Genomic DNA, 18,590 nt, shown 5'->3' on the forward strand with positions numbered 1-18,590 from the left:
CGGTGGGAGTCCCGTGGCAAGCGCAGTCAGCCGAGGCAAACCACATGTGCGATACGCGTTTCGAGCACCGACGAGATCTTCGAAAGAGAAAACAAGGTGCTCCATATTCGTATGCGCGTGGAAAGGACTGCGATGACCTCGATAACTCGTGTGGAACTTCAACTTCGGCAGTTTCCGGCTCACGTGAGCGTCAGATCGGTCACATGATTCCCCGAATGTTCTGGATTAAATTCGACGTCGCGCCTGCTTTCGCGTCTTTTCTCGTTCTGCCACCAAGGCCAGCCACAACACAGCTCCAACCTCTGCCTCATCGTCCTATATATCTGCTTACCATGAACGTTTTCTCTACTCCGAACGCCGCCCCTTCCTACAACGACTTTACCGCCCACTTCCGACACCCCTGGATAGCGAAGCCGTGCATGAAGCGCCAGCATAGCTCCAGCCCAAGCGACAGCGAATCCAGCGACGAACGCCAGGTTAAGCGCCGGCGCTATGCGAACTTTGAGCGCGGCTTCTCGCGCCTCAGCCTCGCTGACCCCCTGCGGAACTCTTCCCCCTCCGCGGGGTCTTCGAGCGCGCATTCCAATGAACCGGATATCACGGAGATTCAGCTCCCTCACACGGACGTACCCATCTCCTCGGATGGAACGACGCCCATGGAACTGGACACGCCGGGTACGGAAGTCCCGAGCACGTCCTTCCCGACCCCCATTCCTAGTCCGGTGCCCACCTATACGGTCAAGCCCTCGAGCGTGGAGGAGCCAGGATCGAAGAGCCCCTCGACCTCCCCTCCTGTGCCAGATATCCACATGAAGGGCATGCACTCTTACGAACCCGAGCGCGATCGTGAGTACATCCATGATCGAGCATTGGCCGCATATACTCACTCTTCCCTCAGGTGTCATCATCACCGACCTCGACTCGTCCTCGGACGAAGAAGAGGAAGCGAGGACGGAGGACGCAGCCGACTTCGACGCCGCTGGTATCAGCGTATCGCCCGCGCTCCTGCAGCGTATACGACAGCGCCAGATTGAGCAAACGTCCCTCCCTCTTCCCTCTTCAGGACCTAGCCAAGCGCTTGTCCTGTTCAAGCCCCCACCACCCCTATGGACCGCGGCACGCGACCCCGTAGATGAAGACGAGGAACCTTCGACGTCGAAGACGCCAAAAACAAGTACTACCCCCAGCGTGGGCTCCCCCATACCATTGGATACCACGGAACCTGTAGACGACGATGCAATGGATGTAGAGATGATATGAATGAGGCGAAAAGGGGGCGTCATGCTCATAACGCTCAAGGACATGTAGTAGACAGTGCTTAGATGCGATAATCCTGTTCCACCATGGCTTCGCGTGCATGCGTTCGCGCTCGCTTGACGTCCATGAACACGATATGAAGGTAAGCAGTGAACATGAGGAGGGCGAGTGTGAGGTCTGTCGCGGTCGAGACGGCGGTGCCTTGCGCGAGATTACATGAATGATAACTGTGGCTGTGCGATACAGCCACGTGGGGCTCCAGCCGCCGGGAGCATTATGTAGATTGCGGCACGGCGCCGGACGACCTTGCGTCCCCCGCTCAACCTTTGTTCACGACTCCCATCTTCCAACATGCCCATCGTCTACAACTCCGCAGAATCAAGTCAGCAGCGGCGTACCGCTGCCGCTCACACCACTCACAACTTCATCGACGCCGACGATTCTATCGTGCTCTCCGATCTCGTTCGCACGGGCGAGCATTCACGGTTACGACGTCGCGGCGCCATGCGTCTCGACCATGGGCTGCATACGCATGCTATGGCGCGGACGGCGGCGCCGGCGGACGACATCGACGAGGGCACCACCGGCGGCACATCCACCGAACCTATGCACCTGCAGCGCTACCCTCTGCGGCGGTACTCCTCCGTAGGACCTGCGGACGAGTATCGATATCAGCTTTACTGTAATGGCTGCCAGCTTCAAGGAGGCACTGACGAGGACCCCGAATGGTTGGAGAGGTCGCCGTCGCCGTACGAACCGTCTCCGCTTCCCCTTTACCCCACGCCCCCGCGTTCTGCGTCACCGCGATCGCCACCGACAAACGCGGCTCCAAGTTGCGGGGCGCTCATACATGGACATGCTGCCCCGCGGCAACGTCTGGGGGTGTGGACAGCGAAGAGTGAAGCTTCCGACGTAGTGGTTCCTATGGATCCGGAGTACTTCGAGAGCAGCGCTATCGCCAAGGTTATACACAGTCCTTGCGGTTGTGTTCGCGAATGTGTTGGTTGCGCCCTATGGTGGGTTGTCTTACTTCCTTCTGATCAATAGAGGCTAACCAGTTGGTCTACAGTGGCAACCCACTGGGCACTCGCTTCAAGCCTTGCGCATCAGCCGCAGTCAGCCTCTTCAGCTCGAGCATCTCCCCCTCCCGAAATTCTGGTCATAAATTACGACAAACTGCTATGCGCAGTATGCCCACCTGCCCATCCGGCCCCGACTACTACAATCAAGCTCCCGTCTCCCAAAATACCACACCCGGTGAAGGCGATGTATACATGTACACGTTCTTCTCGTCTTCCGTCACCTCGTACCCGCGCTTCGTCTTCCCTTCTCGGGAGGACCCCGAGCACGACCATCACCACCGGCGGGGTTCGTCTGGGTCAGTGGACGCAGACGCGCTTGACCAGGGGGAAGAGGCGCCGACGCTTATGTTCGACCGCTTTGTCACCTCGTCGCCGCTGCCTATTTCCGATGCGGGCGGTGCGGACGAGTACGTGACCCCATCTGCCGACCTCTGGAACGCACCATCTGCCATGGTAGACCCGGACGGTGATGATCCAGCCGGTTGCTACTGAGCAGGAGATTCATGGTTGTACAGTATCTCAGCGCCTCGGGTTGGAGGAATATCTGGATCTCTTGCACGTCTTATCCCTTATGCCGTCTGCTATGTATCCCTCTGGCTGGACCAGTTATGTATCATCATATTTACGCACTGAACATGTATGCACGCCCGTTTCTTGGCCGCATTCCTTCCTGTATCATACTCTATTGGGACTTCGCACCGTACTTTATACGGTCAAATATATCGGCTGGACATTACGATGGAATGTCGAGCGTGAAATTCCGCAGACGGGCATCTCAAGCCTTCAACTCACGCAGGAGGGAAGCTTCTGACTGAACGCAGGCCAAGACAAGAGGTAGCGCACTGCATATGTTATTTTTTCTGAGTCTGACGCCGAGCAGCGTCCAATGGCCGCGAGCATAGAAAGCATGACATAAGGATGCATGAGAGTAGGTAAGATGCATACAAAATCCAACGTTTAACCACGCTTCTTCGACACACCGACGGTCTTGCCGCGACGACCTGCACGAGACGTAAGACAACAGAGCTTGGAGGATGCATCCAGACGCACCAGTCGTCTTGGTGTGCTGGCCACGGACACGGAGGCCCCAGTAGTGACGGAGACCACGGTGGGCACGGATCTTCTTTAGCCGCTCAAGATCGTCACGGAGCTTGGAGTCAATGCCGTTGGACAGGATCTGGTAGTCCTTGCCATCGACGATGTCCTTTTGCCTGTTCAAGAACCAGGTGGGGATCTTGAACTGCGTCGGGTTTTGCATGATCGTGACAATGCGCTCCAGCTCATCGGAGTTGAGTTCACCGGCGCTAGGAGGGAGAAATGACATGTTAGAAAGGAGTGATCGGGAAGTATGGCTGGCGACGCACCGCTTGTTGAGGTCGACATCGGCCTTCTTGCAGACGATGTTGGAGTAGCGGCGACCGACACCCTTGATCTCCGTCAGGGCGTACATGATCTTGCGCTTGCCGTCAACATTGGTGTTGAGCAGACGCAGAATGTGCTACGGGTCGTTAGACGTCTTTCCTTGGCGCGGATTCGATCGTACGCACCTGGAACTGCTGGTGGGCCTCGGGAACAACGAGAGACATCTTGAAGGTGGGCGAGGCCTGGGGGAAGCGGGAATTTGGTCAGACAAGGTATTGGCAGGAAGATGGTATCCGGAGGCACCGGATGCGATCCAGCTCAAATCGCGTCCATATGGTATCGTTTGAACGACATGACGGGTGCGAGCATCGCGAGGAACGCATCCAGCGGCGAAGGGGCAACGATATTCACCTGTGAGCTCTCTGAGGTGGTCGTCGGGCGTGGGGAGGACACAAAACTTCGTCTTCGGGCAATCGTCACGCTTTGTCACAATTTTGTGACACGCGCCGCCCAGGCGTTGGACTTCAACTCTGCGCTGCCCATCACCTAGGATTCGGCTCATGCTGGGCCGCGATAGCCTTGTCCCCCTCAGTCTCGTCCTATTATCACCCAAAAATGCACTCAATTGGTGGCTTCTGGTCGTCGCCGTTGTTTTTGATACACAATGTCTGCAAGACCTAAACTGCTTCTCTGGCGACTTTCATTCGGTGCAACATCTGGTCTCGTGTGGCTCTATGTAGGAGCCAGCCTATCGAGACACAGAGACACAGTGTAGTTTGCAAGGGTCTTCTCCGCCAGATTATCCGACGCGCTACCTCTTGCTTGACTTTGAATGGCCCTGTTGATTGAATCCGATGAATGGTCTTGCACTCTTACTCCCAGCTTCCTGTTACTCTCTTGTTACTGCGCTGGGCGTCTCTGAATACGACTAGGCTGATGAAGGGCAGCAGGCCTTAGGCTTTCGCAGCAGTAACAATGACCTGCATCCGCTCCATCGGTATGTTCGATGCGGTAGGCCAAAGAGCCCATTCTGCACCATATGTTGAGTACTCTCTTCAACGATAGCACATACGAGACTACAATGTGTGGATTGTCTACCTCTTGTTTTATTTCTCTCTGGCTGGCCGATTCCATCAGTGAAGAGAGATTGTTCTTATGTATCCGAATGGTGCATCTGAGATGACATCCTGCTACAAATGCTATGTAGCAGCGCGCAGCCCCTGTAGAGGGACTTTGATACACTGTCTACTCGGCCTACTCGGCCTATATAGCCCGGAATAGCGCCGCGTAGGTCGAATAGACTGTGTACCAGTCCCAACTTTTTTGCTGATGTTCGGGACAGGCAGATTTGCGATTTCCGCTCATTTCGACCCCGCACTCAAGTGAGGGTACATCACCGGAAAATGGGGACAACTATAGTTTCTCAACTCTCCTTGAGTCTTAGGCTCCCGTAGGTGGACGTTTGGGGAAGCTCCGTAGTGAGGGATCACATCGTCCAAACCGATTTTTGGGGCGGCATACAAAGGTTCGATATACTGCATATCTGAGGGGTGGAGCGAGAGATGACATTCGAGAGCTTCTGTGCTTGCTGTGTAGTGCTGCAAGACCATCGCCATCGTGTTGAACTCCGTTGCATGACTCGGCAAGTGCGTACTGCTCGACGGCCGAGAACAATGTTGAAAGATGGTCAATAGCCATGGACTTTGATGTACTGTTAATCAAGGTGTGATGCGGTCAGATGAGGAGTAGCTTTTGTCCTTAGGCCTGCTTTCAGGGCTGCATGGAACAGATTTGCCGTCGGACTTGTGGGTCCAGTTCGGGTTCGGCACGTGACGTGGAGGGAAATGCCGAACGGCGACTTGGCCCTGTGCGTCGTCATTCGTACAGCTGCTGAGCTTGACTGCGCCTGTCACCAAGTCCGACGGATACCCTACGCCTCAGCGCGGCGGACAGCACCAACGATGTTCGGCGGCTCTGGAACGAACCCCTACGACGACCTCGTCAATAAGGCGACGGACGAGAACTTGACATCCGAGAACTGGGAGATCATCCTCAATCTCTGCGACAAGGTCACCGATGAAGGCCCCGAAGGCGCACGCAGCGCCCTGGCGTCACTCCTCAAGCGACTCGTGCACAGGAACCCCAACGTACAGCTCTACGCGCTCTCCGTCGCGGAAGCGTTGTCCAAGAACTGCGGTGTAGAGGTCAATCGCGAGATCGCCAGTCGCGCGTGGACACAGGGATTGGAGAAGGTCATCACCGACAGGAATACCCATGACAAGGTCCGCAAGCGGGCTCTTAGCCTCATCGCGCAATGGACGGATGAATTCCGGGACGATGAGACGCTCGGAATCATGGAGGATTGCTACAATTCCCTGAAAGCGAAGAGTACGTCCGGCACTGCGACCTCTGGTATAGATCTTGACGAACTTGCCCAGACTACAAGTTTGAAACGCCGGATGAGCCACCACCTCCAGCGGTCGATGACGAGATTAGGCGGAGGGAAGAAGAGGAGCTGCAACGCGTCCTGGAGATGAGCATGCAAGATCGCGGGGGGCGCGGCGCATGGTGTGCGTGCCAATCCATAGTCTGCTAGGATATGATGTGCTGACGATAGCGTAGCCGACTTCACCTCCAACGGAGATACGGCAGGCTCATTCGGCAGCGGCGGGGGATACAGCGGTGGGTATGCACCCGCCGCCGCCCCAGCTGCCGCTGCCGCTCCCGCACCTGCTGCACAACCATACTCTGCACCCCAATCAGCCGTATCGCACGTAACCTCATCTCCTGCACCTTACAGCGCGACGCCCGCATATTCATCGTCCATATCATCCGTGGGAGCGACGACTACGACGAGCTCTCCTGCAACTCCTGCACCTGGACAAGGGAACGGAATCATCACCCGTGTGCGAGCATTATATTCCTTCGAACCGACCGAGCCGGGTGAACTGGCATTTGAGAAGGGTGACATTATCAAGGTGAGATAGTCAAGAAAACTGTTACGCTCCGTAAACTGATGAGTGATCCAGGTCGTAGACCGCGGATACAAGGATTGGTGGCGTGGTCAATCCAAGGGCCGTACGGTACGCATATTCCGTGTGATACTCTGTGATCACTGGCTGATCCCGACGTAGGGCATATTCCCTGTCAACTACGTGGAACCCTTGCCGGAGCCGTCAGCAGCTGAACTCGCGCGCGAAGCGGAAGCGGAAGCCGCAGTCTTCGCACAAGCGGTTAATGTAGATCGCTTGCTCAATATGCTGAAGTCGCTCGATCCTGCACGCGACAATTTGGCGGACAACGAGGAGATACAGGTCCGTTTCATTCGTGCCTCACGTCGCTGCGGACATTGATATGTTGCTCAGGAGCTCTACCATTCTTGCATGTCACTTCGCCCGAAGATTGTCAAGCTCATCGACAAGTACAGCCAGAAGAGGGGTACGCGTCCCATGCTTCCCTATTTTCGTATAAGATATTCACAGCTGTCGCTTATAGCCGACCTTGTGTCAATGAACGAGGCCTTCGTACGCGCTCGTACCATCTTCGACAGGATGATGGAGGATAGCTTGCAGCGCAACAGTGCGTCTATCTTCTATGTGACCTGACACACACTAACGTTGCTTAGCATACGAGCCGAGCCCCTACAGTGCGCCTGGCGCTTCCCCTTACGGCCAGCGACCAGACACTGCTTATGGCCCTCAGCGTCCCGACTCGCGTGCGGCGGCCCAGTATGCTGCATATCCACCGCAACCGTATGCCCAGCCGGGCTACCCATCTCCTGCGGGGTATGAAGGCTACCCGCCACCGACGCCGGGAGCCGCCTATGTACCGCCAACCCCAGGATATCCTCAAGGGGCCTATGGTCCCCAGCAACCTGCGGGTGCACCTGCATACGGCCCTCAACAGCCCGGACCTTACGGATACCCGCAGCAACCCCCGCCCCAGGGGTACACTTCGCCACCGGGTGCTTATCCGCAACAGGCAGCATACTCTGGACAGGGTGGCCCGCAGTCGTATCCGCCTCAGGCCGACCCTCAGGCGCACGCGCAAGCACCACCTCAACAAAGCCCCAACATTCCGCCCCAGAAGCAGCCCTCCTTGGGACCCGCTCCCTTCCAGCAGCCTCAGCAGGCTCCTGCAGGCTATCCTGAGCCGACCGGCTCGCCTGCTGCTGCACCGCAGCCGTACGAGAACCCCATACCCACTCAACCTTACGGTGCTTCGCCCTATCCCGCGCAAGCTGGTTCGCCTCAGCCGCATGTTCAGCCTCAAGCTACGCTGTCGCAGCAATCATTGCATATCCAGACTTCGCCGCAGCAGCCTGAACCCCAGCAGCAGCAACCGGTGCAGCAGCAGCAGCAGCCGATCCAGCAACAGCAGCAGCCTATCCAGCAACAACCCCAGCAGGTTCAGCAGCAGCCTCAGTCGGCAGTACAGCAGCAGCCAGCGGTACAGCAGCAGCCTCAGCTTGCTCAGCAACCTATCGCGCAGGAGCAGCAACCCATCACGCAGGGACCTCCATACGTGTACGACCCGCAAGCGAAGTACGCGGACCCGAACGTCCAGGCGTGGGCGAACTACTACGCTCACGGCGGTCGCGACCCTGCTGGCGCTGTCTACTTCTTCAGCGTGCCAAGCGTCACAGAAGAGTTGCCCAACCCGAACGGGCCACCGCAGACTAGCCAGCCGCAAGCGCAAGGAGGCGATAACGCATCGACACTGCAGCGGGCAGACTCGAGCGGCGGCGCGTCCGTACTGAGCGCAGGAGCGTCTACCGTGCGCGCAAATTCGATAGGCGGCGCGTCGATGATGAGCGCGGCGACCGTGCAGCCGAGTGCTGGACCCGAGCTCGCGAACCCGCATGCGGCGCAGCCGGAGGTCAGCGCGGCCAGCCCTTCGTCGGCGGCACCTGCGGAGGCTCACCATGCATCGACGCCGTCGTGGGTCCTTCCTAAGCGTACACCTGGTACAGGCTTGATGGGTGGTGCTCCGCGCAGTGCCTCTGGTGGTGCAGAAGATGGTGTGCATGGCATGCAGGGTCAATTTGCAGCGATGAACGTGGGCAGTGGCGCAGCGTAGTCTTGTGTTTGCCGTTGTGTTCTGAAGCCCAGTCCCTCCACTATTTATCTATTCCTCTGTTATACCTTCTTTGAGTAACAAGGAACACTTATGTGCTTGGCAGACTACCTGTTCGCGCCTATTCGTTTTCTGCATACTAAGAGACCCCTTTCAGCCCGCTGCCGAGGGCAGCTGACGCGACCGTGGCACGCACATGCGTGATGTCACGGTTCATCTCAACTCCTTGTAAGTGTCTCTTTGCTGACGGCACTTACTGTTTTCAAATTGACGTTCTAAACTCTAGATTCAGGCTCTGACCCTTGCGCTGACCACTCAGAAGTAGGAAGGTCGGACGCAGGATTGCACCCCTCCCTCGAGTGATATCTCGTGAAATACAACAATGCATCAGGCCGCAGCAATGTCCCGTGGGCCATTCTTCCTGGGTGCGGCGCTAGCGTAAATCTCTGCACAAAGCGAGGAAGGCACTTCACTTTCTTCCTTCGCAGTGAGATGCTACCGTTTTCTGCAATCGCCAAGATGCCTCTTCTTATCTATCGTTCTCTCAAAGTATAACGATACATATACTTAGGAAGAGCACCGTCAAGAGTGATGTAGGCACATCCCTCTGGATTGTTCTGTGGGCTAGTGTACAACTCGCGACGGACCGCCCGTCGGGCGCTCAGCGGCATTTGCCGGAAGGCGTTGCTCGCGCCTGCGTTGTCACATAAAAACTTGACCGCAACGGTCCTCATGATGATAGTGTGTGTCTTGCAGCTTGGGTCAACCATGCCTGAGAACCTCAGATTTCGACCTCTTTATCGTCAGGACTGGCCTCGCTTCGCATTAACCCAGGGTACTTACTCCCAAAACACGAGATTCCGTCAGCAAGCCGTGGCAAAAAGGGCGTCCAGGTGAGAATCAGTGGCAGGTCGATGCGGTACTCAACCACGGACATTGGATTTCTGCGCTCTGCGCAAAGTCTTATGCGTCTGAGAACACGGACGATGACAAGACAGCTTGACTGGAAAGTTGTTGTCACCCCCGGACTTGCATGCGTCCTATCTCTGACGTCCTGCTGACCATAGGCCTGTCCAAAGAAGTATCCGTCGTCGTACCTCCGACCTTGACTGATATTGGCTATGGTTCCACCATTTACCGAGTATGAGGCACAACTTGCATCTCTATGGTCCCCGACAGCGCACATGAAAGGTATGCGCGACCGCCTTGCGCTTTATTGCATGGCTCTCCCTTACCGCCGGACAAGAAGACTGTCAAATGCTCGACCACTGTGAATGCAAGTCATCCGGAAGGGGTGCAGGGAAGCTACGAAACAGAATATAAAAACCCCGGAGGACAACGCCCACAGACCAGCGACTTACTCCTCTGCAATCCCTCTGCGTTCAAAGCAACTTCAAAGAACATGTACGTCTACAACGGCAAGCTCGACTGGTACGACTATGCCAAGACCGAGTGTATCACTTTCGTCTTTCCTTCCGGCTTCGCGCTGAAGGACCCTGTCTGTGCATACTGGCAGTGGACGGTAGACGACAAGGGCGTTAAGAAGCGCAACACTTATCAGGTATCGTGCAGCATCGCCCTCGCTGAACCGTGCAGCTTGTGCTAACGCTGTAGCCAGCTCGGCGCCATCAACTCCGTCACGAAGACGGCCGACGAGTACCGCGTCGCCTTCTCTTTCGAATACTACTCACTCGAGGTCGCCGTCGCCCCCGACCTCAAGTCCGTTACCGCGACGATGCGCGACCCCGCCGGTGACACGTCGTCCGCGCTCATTCTGCAGGCGCAGCTCTCGGATGCGTGCCGCGTGCCTACTACCGAGGTCTTCATCGGCAAACTCAACTGGTTCAGCTACGCTGTGAACGAGATGGTCACCCTCGTCGTGCCTGGTGGCATCGCGGACGGCGCGGCCGTCGGAATGTATCACCAGTGGACCGTGGATGCGGATGGGAAGCCCAAGCGCAACAAGTGCGTAAACAGTCACTTCCGCGAGGTAACGTCCTCGGACGGGAAGACGAAGGCCACGTTCGATGACGGCTACTATACCTACGAAGTCACGGTCGCCAATGAAAGCAAGACCGCGACAATCAATATGCGCAACCCAGGTGGCAGCACCGCCGCCTTCGATGTGCAGCAGATGGACTGGAGGCAGCTCCATCAGAAGCGGGTACGTCGAGAACGTCGTGTTATACCTCTCTTTCTTCGCTGACCGTGGACCGCTCTCCGTTGTTTGCAGGCGCTCATCGTCCGCTTCGGGACGGGCAACGACAACGGCATCTTCCTCGCCCGCCACATGCTCGTGAAGAACCTGGGCTTCGATCCCGATGACGTGGAGATGTTGTACTTCAGCGCCGAGCCCAAGGACCAGCCTGGCGTGCTGGCAAACGGGCAGGAGCCGCCCACCGCGTCGAACTTCAGAGCGAAGTTTACCAACCTGATAGCGGGCGCGACCGCGGGGGCCGTGCGCTTCGTATACGTCGACACTCACGGCACCATCTATCCCGGCGGGGGCAGCCCTGCGAAGACAACTGACATCGATGAGGGCTGGACCATGGCCCAGGATGACGGCGGACTGCAGAAGGAGGTCGTCTCAGCCGACTGGATGTCGAAGACGATTCGCGAGGTACGCCGTCGTGGCTGATCGCGGCTGCGATGTGGCTGACACGCTCACAGAATCTGGCGCCGGGCGTGAACCTGACGATTCTTACATCGGCCTGCGTCGGCGCTGGGATGCTCAACACGGAGGGCGCCACGGCTGGCGTGCTCCTCGCCGGATGCCACGAGACGCAGTTCAACTACAAGGCGCTGCGCACCAAGGACGGCAAGCTTGACCCTTGGTTGTCTGCGATTGCGAGCACGATAGACTATCAGGTGAGGGCAGGTCGTACTCTATCGACATTCACATCCTTGCAAGTCCAGACAAAAGAGTTTCCCTCGTGCATTTCTACGGCTGCCTTGTTTCTCTGCTTTTTGCTTTCTTTCAATCAGCCAACCGCTGACCACGATGTCCTCAGGTCGCCCACAAGCGCGGCGTGCCCACCTACGCCATGCTCTTCAATGGCGCCAAGAAGTTCATCCAGCAGGAGCTCGCCGCCGGCGCGCTCAGCGGCATGTACCGCGGTGCCAGCGTTGACGAGCGCGCTCCCACCCCGCGCGACGCGGACCTGGAGGCGAGCAACCAGGACCCGCAGTTGATTTTCTGCAGCGGGTACGTCGACCCGGGAGAGGAGCGCTTCCTCGCGCCGTTCGTCGCGCCGCGCGGCGGCTATGGCGAGGGCGAGTGCGTGCGGTTCCCGAAGGACGAATACCCGACGGGCGGCGAGCTGTAGATGGTTAGGCTAAGTATGGAGGGTCGATAAATTTGTATGGCTTATGCGTTTGTCAATGCTTATGCTGGTTGTGTTGTTCTCTGCCGTAGTCATCCTTCTACATAGTTTGTGGGACTCAGTTCAATCGATAAGTTCTCACCACTTGCGTCCTCATCAAAAGCGTGGTCTATGCAGAAGCAGAAGGCAGTGACAGCAGGAAGGGCATCCATCTGGCTTTGCAATCGCGCGCGGCCAGGAATGGGGTTATCTGAGTCATCTACATTGACACTCTACGATTAGCGTGTGATAGGCATACACAACCCATGTAAAAAGGTCGGTATCCTGCCATATGCAGCGCGTAATGAAAAGCAACATGAGAGAGAAGCTACACTGAAGAACTCGAGATAGTAGGAGTCCATGACGATGAAAGAAGTATGAGGGATATGAGCAGGAGACCGGGATCCAAAGAACGATACTGGCGCGTCAGGATCATAGATGGAACGCGATAAATACAAGAACCCTCCGTGATTTAGCCAGACACGAATAGGTCGACGACATAACCGACAAAGTTCGCGAGGAAGATATAGAACGAGTGTGTGCGTGTGTCGCAAGTCGGGTCCAAACGACAGATAGACGATGCATAAGATATCACATAATGAATAACCAGTCGGCCGGACGTGGTACGCTCTCATGAGGAAACCTTGAAGACGAAGGGCGCATTCTCGACGAGCCATTCGATGGTAAGCGCTTTACCAGCCATATCGCTGAACTCGGCTCCCGGGTTCGACGAGCGCATCAGCGTGGCTATAAGGCGCCGTCAATATCGAGAAGGGAGCAAGCAGGAAATTCCTCACGTCCAAAGACCACGCCAAGGTTGCGCGCGTTCATGAGGTTCCGCTCCGCACGCTCGAATATCCTGCAGTCCTGTCAGCAAAACTATAACTGGGGCTGCAAGGAAACGTACCGATGCAAATGAAGCATGAGCACTCGCAAGGTGTAGTAATGAGGCGGTGGAAGGCTGTTGACCAGGTCCAACAAAGCTTTATTCTTCGTCGGAATGTCCTTGATCTCCACCGCCGACATGAATTGCTCGTGCAGCTCGAAGGTGAGCAAGGGATTGGGTAAGGAGCGGAAGTACGACTTCAGGACCGACGTCACGCTGCAAATGTCGTTGAACCGGTCGGAGTCCCGAAGATCGAACGACAGATAGTCGCCACGCTCAAAGAGCTGCGTGATAGCCTTGCTCTGGTTCGACCCGCCAGTCTTCCGGTAGATACCTTCGTAGTCGAGCGCGGATGCCTCTACGGCGTCGATGCACTTCTCGACGATGACAGGTACTTGACGCTCTTGCCCGGCCTTGGCAGCATCCGCTTGAACCTGCTCTACGAGGTCACGACCGAACATGGACGGCGCTGAAGTAGTATTAGCACTACTGCAGAGCACAAGCGAGTGAGTGGACATACGAAGAGGACCATGCGACTCGTCGCGGTTGCCTGAGCCGTGCTGCTGACCACAAGACGTCTGCACGAGGTTCAGACAGCGTACATGCACAGCGACATTGCAGACTATCAAGACGTTAGCAACCCTCTCGTCGTGATTAGATGGCCAACTTACCAGTGCAACGCAGTTGCGAACCCCACATCTTGTCGCCGCAGTGGTCGCACCGAGTGAAGCGCAAGATGCTGAGCTGCTGGAAGTTGTGCTCCTGGATGCCCTTCGTTCCCTTGCCATCTGGAGTTGGCACGGGTGCCTCCTTCGCTTTCGGCCTGAACCACTTCGCCTTGTTTGGCGTCAGATCAGCGTCCAGTCTGACAACCCGGATGGCATTCTGGTTATCGTCGCTGGCAGAAGGCGGCAGAATGACTGGGTTCATGGGGCCCGAGATGATGGGCGGCGCTGGTGGTGGGGGCGCTTGCTGGGGCGTCGTAGGACGCTTCTTCCTCAGGGAGGCCGAGCGACCCATGGTCTGCTTCTGGGGTGTCTCGGGAGCCATCTCGAGCTTGCGGGTGTACTGCGCGCTCAGCTGGGCGAGCTCCTCGTTTCGTGCGTTGAGGGTGGTTGTCTCTTCAAGGAACACATCACGAACGGCCTTGAGCTCGGCGATTTCGCGCTGCAGGGCTTCCCGCTGCTGCGTCAAGGGAACGAGATCGTGCTGGTACTGGGACTTGATGTTGTCCAGACGCATAGACAAGGTACGACCGAGGTTTGCAGGTGGATCGGGATTGGTGGGGCTGAAAGCTGCGTCAACACCCGCAAGACTCTTATGAAGATCAACCGCACCTCTTTGCAGTGTTCAACTCCTCCACCTCGGCTAGCGTCATATCGCGCTCGACCTTGAGTTTCGACAGGTCTTGCTGCAAGCCCGATAACCTCTCGTCCATCTCCCGGGTGGCCTTCTGACGAACTTCCTGTCGCCGATTGTCACCCGAAAGCGCTGTTAGCCTAGCGGCCTGGCCCGATAGCAGGACACGAAGTCGAGTAACTTCTGCTTCAGCCTCGCGGCGAGCTTTCAGCTCACGATCGTATTCGGTCTGGGCGACAGACAGGCCGTCGATGTACTGCTTGCTGGTGCGCTGTCGAGCATTTGAGCAACGAGGTGGAATGAAAACACCGAGAGACTGACCTTCTCGCTGTCAAACTTCGACCTGAGCTCATTGACCTCTGCCGACTTTGAGTTCCAAGCAGTCAAGATTGCTTCTACGAATGCCCGATCCAGCTTCATGTCTTGGGCCCCACGGCCCCTGGCATCGACAAGCGCGTCCTGCAACCGCTGCATGATGGCCTCAGACTGTTCCGTCCGTAGAACCCCTCCCTCGGTTTGCGAGACAGCAATGCGTGGAGGAACGTTTCTCTCCATACTGGGGCGACCGGCAGTTGACTCGGATATCGCACGGGCACGCAAAGGCATCGAAGGATCGCCCTTGCCCAGGATATGCCTCATTGTGATGTCAGAAAGTTATCGTTCTGGAAAGAATGCGAACACTCACAATGATGTACCATTCGCCGTCGCCTTATGATGCTTTCCCTCCGACCCATGGGCCGTTGAAGGCCTCTGGGGCAGCGCATTCGGTTTCTCAGACGTCGGAGTCAGCGCGTCGTCTCCCGCATCCGCGGAGTCGGCGGCCGCCTTCGCGCGAGCCTCCAGCTTCGCCGCCGCGTCCTTGTTGTCCGACTTCTCCGCGAGCATGGCCAGCTTCTTCTGGATGTCCGCGGAGCTCATCGACCCAGAACCGCCTTTGCTCATGCCTGAGAAGAGCTCGGAAAAGTCGGCGGTGTTCATGGAAAAGCGGATGGGTGGCAAGGCAGGGGCGATGTAGGTTGCGATAGACGTGCGCTCGACGGGCGTCGATTCGTGCAGGTCCTCTGACGCACTGTCGGGCGAGACGGGGTCCTCCGCGGACGCAGATGGTCGGCGGTCCAAGCTCCTCTTGGGTTGACCACTGCGAGTCGATCCATCCCCCTCGGCCTCCGTATCCGTACCGCTCTCGATGCCCATGGGGACGTCGACGCGATGCGTAGGAGACGTAGGATCGTCTCGACCGGCATGACTCCCAGAGCGAGTGCGTCCTGGGTTTGGTGACGCCCCCCGAGTAGAGCGCTCGTCAAACGACCGTTGTGGTCGCAACCCGGCGCCTGCGGAAAGCGAATCGTCCGACAATTGTTGCACCTTACCACGGACATCGGGCATAGAGCGTGCGTTGTCAAGACCATGGTGTGGGTACGGCGCAGCAGGCGAGGACTCGCTGTGTAAAAGAGGAGGCCGATCCAGGGAAGCAGCCCGGCCGTTCATTTCGTCAGGCGTAAGTGGTAAGGTGCGTTCGCTGGGAGTTGTCGGCGACGTATGGAACTGACTCGGCGATGGACTAGGGGTACGAGAAGAGCTGCCATTGTCGGGCACAGAAGGAGGTGTCGGAGACCGAGAAGAGGTCGAAGGACGCCCAGGGAAGGACGCTGAGAGGGGCGAGAGCGAAGGGGAGGATTGTGGCGGACTAACAGGTCCGTTGAGGTTGGTGAGGCTGAGCCCAGGGTTGATAGACCGTCGCTTATTGCGCCGCGCCTCGTCGGTAGGAGTCAAGCCGCTGTTCGAGCTTTCAGACACAGTAAGATCACGGCTCGGTTTGTTCGGTATATGCAAAGGTTTGGTCGCGTACCCTGCTCGCTCTTGTTCTTGCTCAGCAAAGGCGGCGTAGGCAGGCAACGCTTTGCGCTTCACATCGCTCCTCGAGGTCTCCACAGACGAAGCCGAAGCGGTACGGTGCATAGGCGGATGTTGAAAGCCAGGCTGATGCTCTCCATGATCCTGAGGAGGGGCCACAGTGACAGAGGGCGGCGCTGCATTAGCACTGTCTTGACGAGACAGCGGGTTCGCTGATGAAGGTACCGATGGGGTAACGGGTGTCGACCTGTCCCCGGTTTGCTGTCGATGACGATCGAACGACTCTGTCGCAGAGACGGGAGTCTGGAAAGAGTATCAGTATTGGAGCTTCGCAGTGTTATTCGACACGTACTTGTCCTTCCCTGTGGTACTGTCGCTCACGCGACTTGGAGTTGCCACTACCTCCCGCTGCACGCTCTCGTTCTGCCTTGCGCTGGGTATGCTTCCTGATTCTGATCATGCGGTCGTTATGACACTTCATGCAGTAGATGCCTTGACTGGTCTTAGCGAATACGAGGTCGTCGATCCTGTTCTTGCAGACTTTGCAGGTGAAGCAGTGGGCGTGGAAGGAGTCGTCGCCGGTCATGATGGCCTCATCGAGGATGGGCTGGTGGCAGAGACTGCAGTTGTAGGAACAGTTGGCGCATATGGGCGAGCCGTCGGAGAGAAGAAGTAGGTTTGTGTCGGCGGTAACCTGGTTATGGCATTTGGCGCACTTGAAGCAGCCGACATGGAAGAGTGATTGACTGTGAGAGAGGGAGGTTAGCGATTGACAGGGGAGGTGATTGACGCGGGGAAGGACGGCGCATCAGGCGCGTCAATTACAGATTCTCGGCGAAAGAACGCACCCAAACGCGACGACGAGACCGCCCTGCTCGGTGAAGGCGGAGTTGCCGCATCCTGGACAGAGCCTGTCGTCCCCTGCATAGTCGGGGGCCGCGCTGTCTTGAACGGCGGACTGATCGAGGTGGGTGGGTTGGGCGGGCGTGGCACCGTTCATTGTCGCAAGCATTCCCGCAGCAGGGAGTTGCTTGTGGTTGGTATGCGCGACGGCAACGCGAAGGGCGTAAGGAGCGAGATCAAGGGAGGGAGGGCGGTGTTGGTGGGGGAGATGACGGTGGAGGACAAGGTGAGGTGAACGTCCGCGCTCCCGCCGTCGTCGCGTCCGTCGTCGTCTGCCCAAATCAGAACGTGGGCGATATCACCGGCGCGATTGTTCGACAAATACGCCACAACACAATTCAAAGGGTCCAAGCGCGTCCTTCTGGGCTGCCAGTGTACACGCCTTGATGCTGGCTGTGAGCGCTCCTGGTTACTGGGGTGCTGTCGGGCGCTTGTTGCGTCCGTACGCGCATCTGGCGCGTGTGCCTGGTTTAAGCGCGGCCTGCTTCACTCCTCGCTTCGCCACGCCGTAACTGAAGACGTCTTCACTTCGCAAATGAGATGTCAACGCGGGCCCGACGCATTCAGTTCGCCAGCACATCTCCCGCGTAGCTGAAAGCCCTGCCATCCTAGAATATAATCGCTCAAGCGTACTGGTGTGCTCAAGTCCATAGTATGCCGATATCCCCACATGAACTTCAACTAAGTCGTCAGGCGCGCTGGTCGGAGGCGCTCTTCTTGCGTCCTCTTATTTCCAAGACATACATCAGCGGCTGTTGGGTTATTTGCGAGCTGACAGCGTGTACAATCGATCCCACGATGCTAGGAGAGTGTGCGCACAAGACCTTGACAAGCCGAACCAGAGCTGAACTTGAAGTTGCTCACGTTGAAGTCGGACCGTAGAGTCACTGTGACGCACCGCGCTTCGGCCCGACCGCCGCCTGGTCCGTGCGGCGTACTTCTCAATATATAGACCAAGCCCACGCATCCCGGATCCCCATCTTTGTGCTCGGGCATGTACGCTCACCAGTGAAGTTCCGACTGAGGTAGCGTCTTTTGCTGATTGCAAATTAATTTCCGACCCGTCTGGTTGCTTCGGCTTCCAGCAATTTTTGGAACCCCCACCCTCTCCTCATCTCTTTTCTCTGCCCAGTGAAGACGACGCGTCTGAGGGATTGGTATATAGTGCAGTCGAGTAGCAGAATACAATGGATTTTGCACCATAATGAAATGGAAGTCGTGGATGAGTCACATCAAGCTTCCATCCTTGAGCGGCCTCTGCAAGACAAGTATGGATTTGCTGAGAAAGCTGCCCTGCCTTGCGGCGGACTGTCTGGATCGACTCAGTTATCCAGTCAAGCTGCTGCTTAGAGGTGGTCGATGAAGGAGGGATCCTTGACCGAAGTTGAGCTCGAGGATAATGGGCGCTAACGTCCTTGCCAGTCGCGATCGGGCACCGATCACTACTCA

At 57.1% G+C, this 18,590-nt stretch overlaps 6 protein-coding genes across 6 annotated transcripts; 3 read left to right on the forward strand and 3 right to left on the reverse strand.

The window, feature by feature from the left end:
* The first annotated feature begins 229 nt into the window (after positions 1-229).
* Positions 230-3,081, forward strand: SCHCODRAFT_01191295 (uncharacterized protein). Its single transcript, XM_003030333.2, has 4 exons — positions 230-846; positions 899-1,174; positions 1,634-2,273; positions 2,327-3,081. The coding sequence occupies exons 1-4, from the start codon at positions 333-335 to the stop codon at positions 2,829-2,831; spliced, it is 1,935 nt and encodes a 644-aa protein (XP_003030379.1). The 5' UTR covers positions 230-332; the 3' UTR covers positions 2,832-3,081.
* A 58-nt stretch (positions 3,082-3,139) lies between these two features.
* On the reverse strand, positions 3,140-4,145 carry SCHCODRAFT_02632953 (40S ribosomal protein S18). Its single transcript, XM_003029923.2, has 5 exons — positions 4,113-4,145; positions 3,887-3,943; positions 3,704-3,837; positions 3,390-3,643; positions 3,140-3,340 (listed from the first exon to the last, which is right to left on the reverse strand). Exons 2-5 carry the CDS (start codon positions 3,923-3,925, stop codon positions 3,297-3,299), a joined length of 471 nt encoding a protein of 156 aa, XP_003029969.1. The 5' UTR covers positions 3,926-3,943; positions 4,113-4,145; the 3' UTR covers positions 3,140-3,296.
* A 1,427-nt stretch (positions 4,146-5,572) lies between these two features.
* On the forward strand, positions 5,573-9,089 carry SCHCODRAFT_02750518 (uncharacterized protein). Its single transcript, XM_050347242.1, has 9 exons — positions 5,573-6,089; positions 6,140-6,271; positions 6,324-6,679; positions 6,731-6,784; positions 6,836-7,015; positions 7,067-7,139; positions 7,197-7,280; positions 7,327-9,005; positions 9,064-9,089. Exons 1-8 carry the CDS (start codon positions 5,663-5,665, stop codon positions 8,778-8,780), a joined length of 2,760 nt encoding a protein of 919 aa, XP_050199389.1. The 5' UTR covers positions 5,573-5,662; the 3' UTR covers positions 8,781-9,005; positions 9,064-9,089.
* Positions 9,090-10,133: 1,044 nt separating this feature from the next.
* SCHCODRAFT_02632963 (uncharacterized protein) lies at positions 10,134-12,244 on the forward strand. The gene is made up of 5 exons (XM_003030331.2): positions 10,134-10,338; positions 10,396-10,941; positions 11,011-11,397; positions 11,448-11,645; positions 11,789-12,244. The coding sequence occupies exons 1-5, from the start codon at positions 10,180-10,182 to the stop codon at positions 12,101-12,103; spliced, it is 1,605 nt and encodes a 534-aa protein (XP_003030377.1). The 5' UTR covers positions 10,134-10,179; the 3' UTR covers positions 12,104-12,244.
* A 98-nt stretch (positions 12,245-12,342) lies between these two features.
* Positions 12,343-15,243, reverse strand: SCHCODRAFT_01156815 (RhoGAP-domain-containing protein). Its single transcript, XM_003029922.2, has 8 exons — positions 15,070-15,243; positions 14,706-15,018; positions 14,363-14,655; positions 13,697-14,313; positions 13,546-13,647; positions 13,047-13,494; positions 12,937-12,998; positions 12,343-12,886 (listed from the first exon to the last, which is right to left on the reverse strand). The coding sequence occupies exons 2-8, from the start codon at positions 14,988-14,990 to the stop codon at positions 12,771-12,773; spliced, it is 1,923 nt and encodes a 640-aa protein (XP_003029968.1). The 5' UTR covers positions 14,991-15,018; positions 15,070-15,243; the 3' UTR covers positions 12,343-12,770.
* SCHCODRAFT_02508514 (uncharacterized protein) lies at positions 15,066-17,250 on the reverse strand (the record flags this gene model as incomplete). The annotated part of the gene is made up of 3 exons (XM_050343210.1): positions 15,066-16,541; positions 16,591-16,984; positions 17,087-17,250. 3 exons carry the CDS (start codon positions 17,248-17,250, stop codon positions 15,066-15,068), a joined length of 2,034 nt encoding a protein of 677 aa, XP_050199390.1.
* Between the last annotated feature and the right edge of the window lie 1,340 nt (positions 17,251-18,590).

This window comes from Schizophyllum commune (genome assembly GCF_000143185.2).
Source record: "Schizophyllum commune H4-8 unplaced genomic scaffold SCHCOscaffold_8, whole genome shotgun sequence".
NCBI lineage: Eukaryota > Fungi > Basidiomycota > Agaricomycetes > Agaricales > Schizophyllaceae > Schizophyllum > Schizophyllum commune.

Bases quoted from the DNA above. Each gene is read 5' to 3' on its own strand.
- SCHCODRAFT_01191295 (XM_003030333.2), top strand. From the start codon at position 333: ATGAACGTTTTCTCTACTCCGAACGCCGCCCCTTCCTACAACGACTTT. The intron at 847-898 runs GTGAGTACATCC...CTCTTCCCTCAG, and splicing joins TTACGAACCCGAGCGCGATC to GTGTCATCATCACCGACCTC. The intron at 2,274-2,326 runs GTGGGTTGTCTT...GTTGGTCTACAG, and splicing joins TGTGTTGGTTGCGCCCTATG to TGGCAACCCACTGGGCACTC.
- SCHCODRAFT_02632953 (XM_003029923.2), bottom strand. From the start codon at position 3,925: ATGTCTCTCGTTGTTCCCGAGGCCCACCAGCAGTTCCAG. The intron at 3,838-3,886 runs GTGCGTACGATC...AACGACCCGTAG, and splicing joins AGGCCCACCAGCAGTTCCAG to CACATTCTGCGTCTGCTCAA. The intron at 3,341-3,389 runs GTGCGTCTGGAT...CGTCTCGTGCAG, and splicing joins CCAGCACACCAAGACGACTG to GTCGTCGCGGCAAGACCGTC.
- SCHCODRAFT_02750518 (XM_050347242.1), top strand. From the start codon at position 5,663: ATGTTCGGCGGCTCTGGAACGAACCCCTACGACGACCTCGTCAATAAG. The intron at 6,090-6,139 runs GTACGTCCGGCA...GAACTTGCCCAG, and splicing joins CAATTCCCTGAAAGCGAAGA to ACTACAAGTTTGAAACGCCG. The intron at 7,016-7,066 runs GTCCGTTTCATT...TATGTTGCTCAG, and splicing joins CGGACAACGAGGAGATACAG to GAGCTCTACCATTCTTGCAT.
- SCHCODRAFT_02632963 (XM_003030331.2), top strand. From the start codon at position 10,180: ATGTACGTCTACAACGGCAAGCTCGACTGGTACGACTATGCCAAGACC. The intron at 10,942-11,010 runs GTACGTCGAGAA...CGTTGTTTGCAG, and splicing joins GGCAGCTCCATCAGAAGCGG to GCGCTCATCGTCCGCTTCGG. The intron at 11,398-11,447 runs GTACGCCGTCGT...ACACGCTCACAG, and splicing joins TGTCGAAGACGATTCGCGAG to AATCTGGCGCCGGGCGTGAA.
- SCHCODRAFT_01156815 (XM_003029922.2), bottom strand. From the start codon at position 14,990: ATGCCTTTGCGTGCCCGTGCGATATCCGAGTCAACTGCCGGTCGCCCC. The intron at 14,656-14,705 runs GTCAGTCTCTCG...AATGCTCGACAG, and splicing joins CGAAGTTTGACAGCGAGAAG to CGCACCAGCAAGCAGTACAT. The intron at 14,314-14,362 runs GTGCGGTTGATC...CGCAGCTTTCAG, and splicing joins GAGTTGAACACTGCAAAGAG to CCCCACCAATCCCGATCCAC.